General features: G+C 51.9%; 1 protein-coding gene across 1 annotated transcript; it reads right to left on the bottom strand.

Moving 5' to 3' along the window:
* Positions 1 to 4,297: 4,297 nt before the first annotated feature.
* On the bottom strand, positions 4,298 to 6,235 carry LOC123100523 (protein STAR1). The gene is made up of 2 exons (XM_044522441.1): positions 5,857 to 6,235; positions 4,298 to 4,858 (listed from the first exon to the last, which is right to left on the bottom strand). The coding sequence occupies exons 1-2, from the start codon at positions 6,227 to 6,229 to the stop codon at positions 4,419 to 4,421; spliced, it is 813 nt and encodes a 270-aa protein (XP_044378376.1). The 5' UTR covers positions 6,230 to 6,235; the 3' UTR covers positions 4,298 to 4,418.
* Between the last annotated feature and the right edge of the window lie 836 nt (positions 6,236 to 7,071).

The following is a 7,071-nucleotide window of genomic DNA, read 5'->3' as shown; positions in this document are numbered from 1 at the left end:
TCTGTTGGACTCCTTCAGAAGAAAGCAAGTTTGTCGAGTTGTTTTTGTCATGCACTCGAAAAAGCCTTTTTGCTGAGTGTAAAAAATGGGAACTCAGCAAACAAATGGAAGAGCAAACAATGTTGGTGCCCCATGTCGCAGGTGTTTGCCTAGTGTTGCACTCGAGTGCAGGCAAAAGGCTTTGCCGAGTGTTGCATTCGCCAAAAAAAATTAGCAAAATTAAAAAAGGCACGCCAGCAAGGCATATCACAACGCTGTTAGCAGAGCTCGTGCTCAATCGCGTCCTGGATATTGCGAGCCAGCCCCGGGTACCAGCCCGTGGTGGTCTTCCAACGCGGCCCCACAACGAGACTGAGCACATAGCTTTGGCAGACGGCCCAAAGCCAAGCAACAGGTGGTAGACCCCGCTTGACGTTGATGAGGAAGCCGCATCGGGACGCCGGGGCTCAATGGAGGCGGCCATGATGGGTTGAGGCTACTCGCTAGGAGGGTGGCGACGCGATCATGGGGAAGGTGGAGGACGATGATGTGGGTGTCGTGGCGAAGGAGCGCCGGGTCACGGCCAGGCGATGCAACGCACCTTCCGGGCAGCCTTGTTGATCTCATAGGCGACCTGCTCGAGTGTCCACCGGGGATCCTTGGCCTATTCGCACCCGATGGTAACGAGGAGTGTTAGAATAAATCCGAGGTCACCGTCGATCATCCGAGGATCAAGCAATCACATGAGCACGACATCGAGATTTGTTAACGAGGTTCGCCGATATGGCTATATTTCCGGACCCTGACTATGGGCGCTCCTTCCCATGACACCGCTACAATACAGCACCCGGTCGCCCTGGACACCGGCACACGCCGCCGGCTTCCCCTGCGTTCCGGTGCTATTATGTTGGCATAGGTTACATCGTGTGTCTAGCCCCGCTATATATGAGAGGCCTAGGATACAAGTGTCCTACTAGGACACGACTCCATATCCTATCTAAACACAATACAACTACAAGTCCAACTGTAACCTACCTTGTACACTATATTCGACACAACTCCAACAAACTCCACCTTGGCGAATATACTTCACCATTCTGGATTTGTCCATGCGTCAAACTTCCATGTACATTGGACTTGAGCTTATCCCATGAGTACCGCTGCTACTCCAAAGACTCCATATGACTCCACCTGCAACTTGTAGTCCCTTCTTTTCTTGACCACAGTCAACACTCGAGCAAAATTAAGTTCCTTGTCACTCTAGTTTGCGCTCCCAACTTCCAGAGTATCAGTCCAACGCTATCACACACTGATCACGGACCTGCGTGAAATTGAACAACTCACATATTGGGTGTCATACATAAGAGTTACCTAAACTCAACATCACCGCTCCTTTCTTGACCGCTTGTGAAACTTGAAGGAATTTCACCATTGCTTGTAGTCATCCTGAGTCAAATTCGCAGTTGTCTCACCACATGTATGACCACCAGAGCCCTGGCCCGTCTCCATGTCCCATGCATACCGCACGCCTCACCGCTATTACCGCGTCGAGCCTCCGCTGTCCCGGTCGAGTCTCAAGGGTCGTGAATCCACATCACTCAACCCCCACTGCAGAGTACCACCGATCATCACCGACCGATGACGAGTTTCACGCTTCCATCAGACCCTTGGGCTCTAGTCCGAATTACGTGTCACTTGCTTTTCTCCCGCTAAATAGGCTTCGACTCTCTGTCGACTTACGCCGTAGCCCCTCAATCAGCACCGAGTGAAGTCTTACAAACTCCAGCTCCACCTTCAACATGATTCCATGGTGGTTGTACGTGCCACCCCGCGCCCCGTCGGCTCTAAGATCTCATGTGCACTGTCTTGAATCAACCCCGCGCTATAGTCTTGTCAAAGCCACACAAGCCCTCGGGCATGTGCCACGTGTTTCCACGCCCCAGAAGTCGGTCATCATCAGCATCACGCCCCTAAGTCGTCGTCGCCGATCCCACCATCGTCTTCTGTACCAACCAACTCATGTCGATCCGTCAGACTGATTAGTCCGACCCAGCCGAACTTCCCCAACTGCAACCATCCGTAATTCCTCACCGTCCTCATCGTCCGCCTGGCCTGACATCCAGCAACGCCTTCAAGCATCCCTGTTGTGCCAACAAATTTTTTCACCATTGTCTGCCATAACCCAAAGTCGTCAGTTCCGTCGAACTTCTCCACCTCAAACCTGGTACCCGTTGGCGCCATGATTCTTTGTACGGCTGACCTGTGAAAAAGAAATCGAGCACTCTTTCCGTGATCCCCAAGTACACCGAGTATACTAGTAGCGAATCCAACAAGATAGCTTCTGGTCTTCACATAGAGTGGCTCCCATGGCTCAACTTCAATGCTAGCTTTGCCTTGCCAAAACCTTTTCCTTTCCAATGTAGTACTCACCATTGATGTTTGCACGTCCGTGTATCGGCCTCCAAGAGAAACGCGTCTCATCAAGGGACTCGGTCCCTTTTTTTTTCTCAAACAAAATCTCTCGTGTCTTTGCACCCCTTCGACTCAGCACAATGCAACAACCAGCCGGCCACCTGTCAGCTCCTTGCACACGCGCACACGGCAACGCCTGCACAGCCGCCCAACACCTGGGCCTAGCCCGCCATGCCTGCTCTGCAGCGGTCTCACCTGGGATGCATTTAGCGCACGAAGCCTCACCAGCCTGCCACGCCTTCAAGCCGCCGCCTCCCACGCGTTTGCGCTGACCGCTTGCACCGATGCGGCTCTGCGCCCCTGCCTGCGCCACGCGATTCAAGCACTGCTGCAACTTGCCGAGATCGATTCGGATCACCGCCATGAAGATTACAACGCGATCATATCCGCTTCTGATCCGCAACTCGCCGACGACTCTGTCCCGTATTACGATCGCTTCTGCATATTTCTATTGATGTTCAATCCATAGCCTCAAGAACAACCTAGCTCTGATACCACCTGTTAGAATAAATCCGAGGCTACCGTCGATCATCCGAGGACCAAGCAATCACATGAGCACGACACCGAGATTTGTTAACGAGGTTCACCGATATGGCTACATCTCCGGGGCCTGACTATGGGCGCTCCTCCCATGACACCGCTACAATACCGCACCCGGTCGCGCTGGACACCGGCACACGCCGCCGGCTTCCCCTGCGTTCCGGTGCTATTATGTTGGCATAGGTTACATCGTGTGTCTAGCCCCGCTATATATAAGAGGCCTAGGATACAAGTGTCCTACTAGAATACGACTCCATATCCTATCTAAACACAATACAACTACAAGTCCAACTGTAACCTACCTTGTACACTATATTCGGCACAACTCCAACAAGGAGGGAGATGGAAGAGGAGGTGAGGAGCGGATGTGGACAAAACATTATTAGATTTGACTAGGTCATACGTATGTGGAGCCGGCCGATATAAAATACAAACAATCCCATCTCACACAAATTGAGTAAATTACAAAACAGATTTGTGATGGAGACAATGGATGCTAGGGTTTGATGCTTTCGGTTTGTAGCAGGTAGAAGGGGATCTAGCCGCTCTTAGGAGGGGCTCTGGGTGGCTCTGGCTGAGGGCCTTGCTTGCCAAGATGAACACAAGCGTTGGCGCTCTAGCTGGACGTCAGGTGCGTGCTGCCAGAGGCATGGAGGCCGAGGGAGAGGGTGTGTGTAAAAGACTCATAAACATCATAATTCAATGGATAATGGATTCAAATATTTGAAAGAACTCCTTGTTTTTCTTATATAAAAATAAATTGAATATATGCGACCATGCTATTTTTAGTCCATACTACGAATATAATGGAGATCAATGTGGTGTGATTTTGGACGTAGTGTACTATATATACATTGAACAAGCATGGAGCCAATGGTAGGGGATGTCGCTCTGCTGGTAGGGCGGCAACCCAGCCGTGGAAGAAGAGTGCGGCCACCATGGGCCCGTCCACTCTTGGGTGTCGCCGCCCGCAGCCACCTATCCACCACCGGAGCTCCATGTCGTGCACCCCGACGTCCTCTGTGTGGCCGGTTGGAGAGAGAGATTTTTTTTTGCGAGAGGTTGGAGAGAGAGATGACGAGGAAGGAGGTGGGTGGATGATCCATGTCCACCTCAGCAAATTGTACATTTAGGCATGCCACATCAGCTCGATAGGTGGGCAAAACCGCGCACTTTCGCTGTTTTTGCGAGCTCAGCCGACGATCAGTGTTAATAGTTAGGCTCAAATTCGATGGTTGTACGTGAGTTGTTCTTCAAGTGTTATTGATCTGTTTCGCTATCCCCGTATGGTGTATGGTTTTGCGTAATTTACTCCACCAAATCGCACGCAACATTCGTCGCCGTAGCGAGTCCGAAGCCCGAGCTAAGCAAAGGTCGGTGACGGTCGACACTGAACAAGGACGCTCGCCGCAGCGAAACAAGCATATTCAGCTGAGCTCCAGGAAGCGCCGGGCCACGGGGTGCTTGGCCCGAGCCAGGTCGGACGCCGCGAGCACCTCCACGACCTCGCCGTCGACGACCAGGCAGACCAGGTCGGCGACCCGCTGGATCTGCTTCACGCTGTGCGAGACGATCACCGTGGTGAGCCCCCTCGTCTCCTTGAGCCGCACGATGGCCTCCGCGATGTTCTGCGTGGATATCGGGTCCAGCGCGCTCGTCGGCTCGTCCAGCAGCAGCACCTCCGGGCCGTTGGCGAGGGTGCGGGCCAGGGCGACGCGCTGCGCCTGGCCGACGGACAGCTCCGACGCCGGCCTGGAGGACATGGCGGGGTCGAGGTCGGCCAGGCTCAGCAGGCCCTCCACCTCCGCGTCCGTGAGCTTCTTGCCCCGCAGCTGTGGCCCGTACCGCACGTTGTCCGCCACCGTCCCTGGAGCAGCACACGGGGAAGACAAACGGAATTCATTCAGAGGCCTCTTGTTCCTCTTGGATGCAATCAGAGTTCACATGTCAGTCAGCTAAAAGTCTGAAACTTCTTTTCTGTTCTAACAAATGGAAAAAAAAAGGTGCGCTATAGCGTTCTTAGCAATATCTCGTTAAATGAATCAACGTGCAATGTCTCGCTAATAGCACGCGATATAACACGCTAATAGCGTATTCTAAGGGCCTCGCTATTTTTCTTTTCATTGGTTCTAACAAAGTCTACCTCCATCACATTGATAGCTGACATTATGCACGTGATATTCAAATGACGCTAGCAAAGCAGGGGTGCAATTGCGTAGCAAAATGGTCGATCCGATTGGACATGGACATTTTAAAGTCAATATGTTCTCTTCACCGGTATGAAGTCATGGAAAATGTGGGTGCCCAATGTCATTTTCAAAGCAAGATTCGGCTTAACTTTGTCAACGGATCAAGCACCCCGTGATAGCCTACCAATAGCATGCACCTCCCTCTCCTCTAAAGTATAAATAAAATAAACAACTGTCATTGCACTACCATGCATCATCATCATCATAATTAACAAAGTCCAAAGTCACGAGTAGGTTTTCAGATGACGTAGGATTATATATGGGTCTGGGTTTGTCATGAAGTTCAAAGAAGCCGAAACCTCTCTCCAATCATCCCCGCCCACTACAGCACTACTGGAATCTGGAATCACGGAACGGTACCTTTGGCACAAGCAATCCGATTGTCTCAACTTTGTTACTGACCTTGACAGGGATGCATCCCCCACTTCATCATCATCTCCTACTAATTTCCAACCATGGACTAATTAACCGATACACAATAATCAATCCAAGATCGCAGCGGATCAGCTCTAATCAGTTCATGCTTTGGGGAAACAAATCCGAGCATTTCAATTCCGCGACAGAATTTCGGCAGCAAAAGCATGCCGGGGCGTGACTGTGTAGTACAGGTACGTACCGTCGAACATGGCGGGGAGCTGGAAGAGCATGCCGACCCTGCGCCGGAGCGCGAGGACGTCGATGCCGCAGATGTCGGCGCCGTCGAGGGCGACGGCGCCGGGGGCGGGCTCCCAGAGGCGGTTGAGCGCGCGGAGCAGCGTGGACTTGCCGCCGCCGCTGGGGCCGATGACGCCCATCACCGCCCCGCGCGGCACGTCCAGGTCCACCCCGCGCAGGACCTCCTCGCCGCTCGCCTCCGACCGCCGCCGCAGCCCGCGCACCCGTATCTTGGGCCCGTCGGCGACGTCCAGCAGATGCTCATGCTCCCTGCTAGTGTCATCTGTGCGTGCGTGCACGGCATGCAAGGCCGTGCGACTGGACGTAGGAGTCATGCATACATCTCGAACTTTCTCCGGTGGATTACCTGAAGCTGAGCCCATCGATCGTGGAACGGGGAAGAAGATGGCGGGAGAGAAGGAGCAGAGACAGGGGCAGAGTGCGCGCCGGGTGGAAATGGGAAGGGCGGCGCCAGGACTCGAACTATGCGGGGTCAAGCTTTAAATTTATAAGCTAGTGGAAATAATTTGTCATTACAGTAAGCAGTACAGTAGTACGTCATGCTAATCACAACTGTAAAGAAAATCCACGGTAACACCCCCCATGATCGTCAAAATCTTGATAGGTATGCATGACGGCCTTGGTATACATCATCTGCTTCGACATAAAATCAAACGATGGGATAAAAAGTCATCGGCTACTCTGTTCTACAAGTCAGACTTGATATATCTCATTGCAGATAATGCTCTCTCATGTGGCGACTGTAGAACCAATATTGGCTTCAGCAAAAGAAAAACACCAGAGGAAAGGTTGTATGCTTCTTTTCTTCGTCAGAACGTTTGGCAAAGTTCACCAACACCTTTCAAATCTGAGAATCTGGAGTCATCGCGGGTGTTTGCCACAAGGTTGTCTTTTTTTGTTTGACCGTAAACAACAGGAGCTCTGCTTTTTTAATTAAGAAGGGGGGAATAGCTGTACAATGGGCTGAAGAAATCAGCTTACGCAGTTAGAACACACTCACAAAGTGACAGGAGGGAGACCCAAAACTACGTACATCTCTGGATCCTGTCAAAACACTAAAGCGATTACTCCTAAAAAAGCCTCCCTGTAGAGGCAAAGATCATCACAAACCAGCTGATAAACTACAACTGGGTCACAGCTCTTGTTTTCAAAAGTT

The sequence above is a fragment of the Triticum aestivum genome, chromosome 4D (assembly GCF_018294505.1).
Source record: "Triticum aestivum cultivar Chinese Spring chromosome 4D, IWGSC CS RefSeq v2.1, whole genome shotgun sequence".
Lineage (NCBI taxonomy): Eukaryota > Viridiplantae > Streptophyta > Magnoliopsida > Poales > Poaceae > Triticum > Triticum aestivum.
The sequence above is the reverse complement of the archived record's forward strand: the minus strand, read 5'-3'. Positions and strand labels throughout refer to the sequence as shown.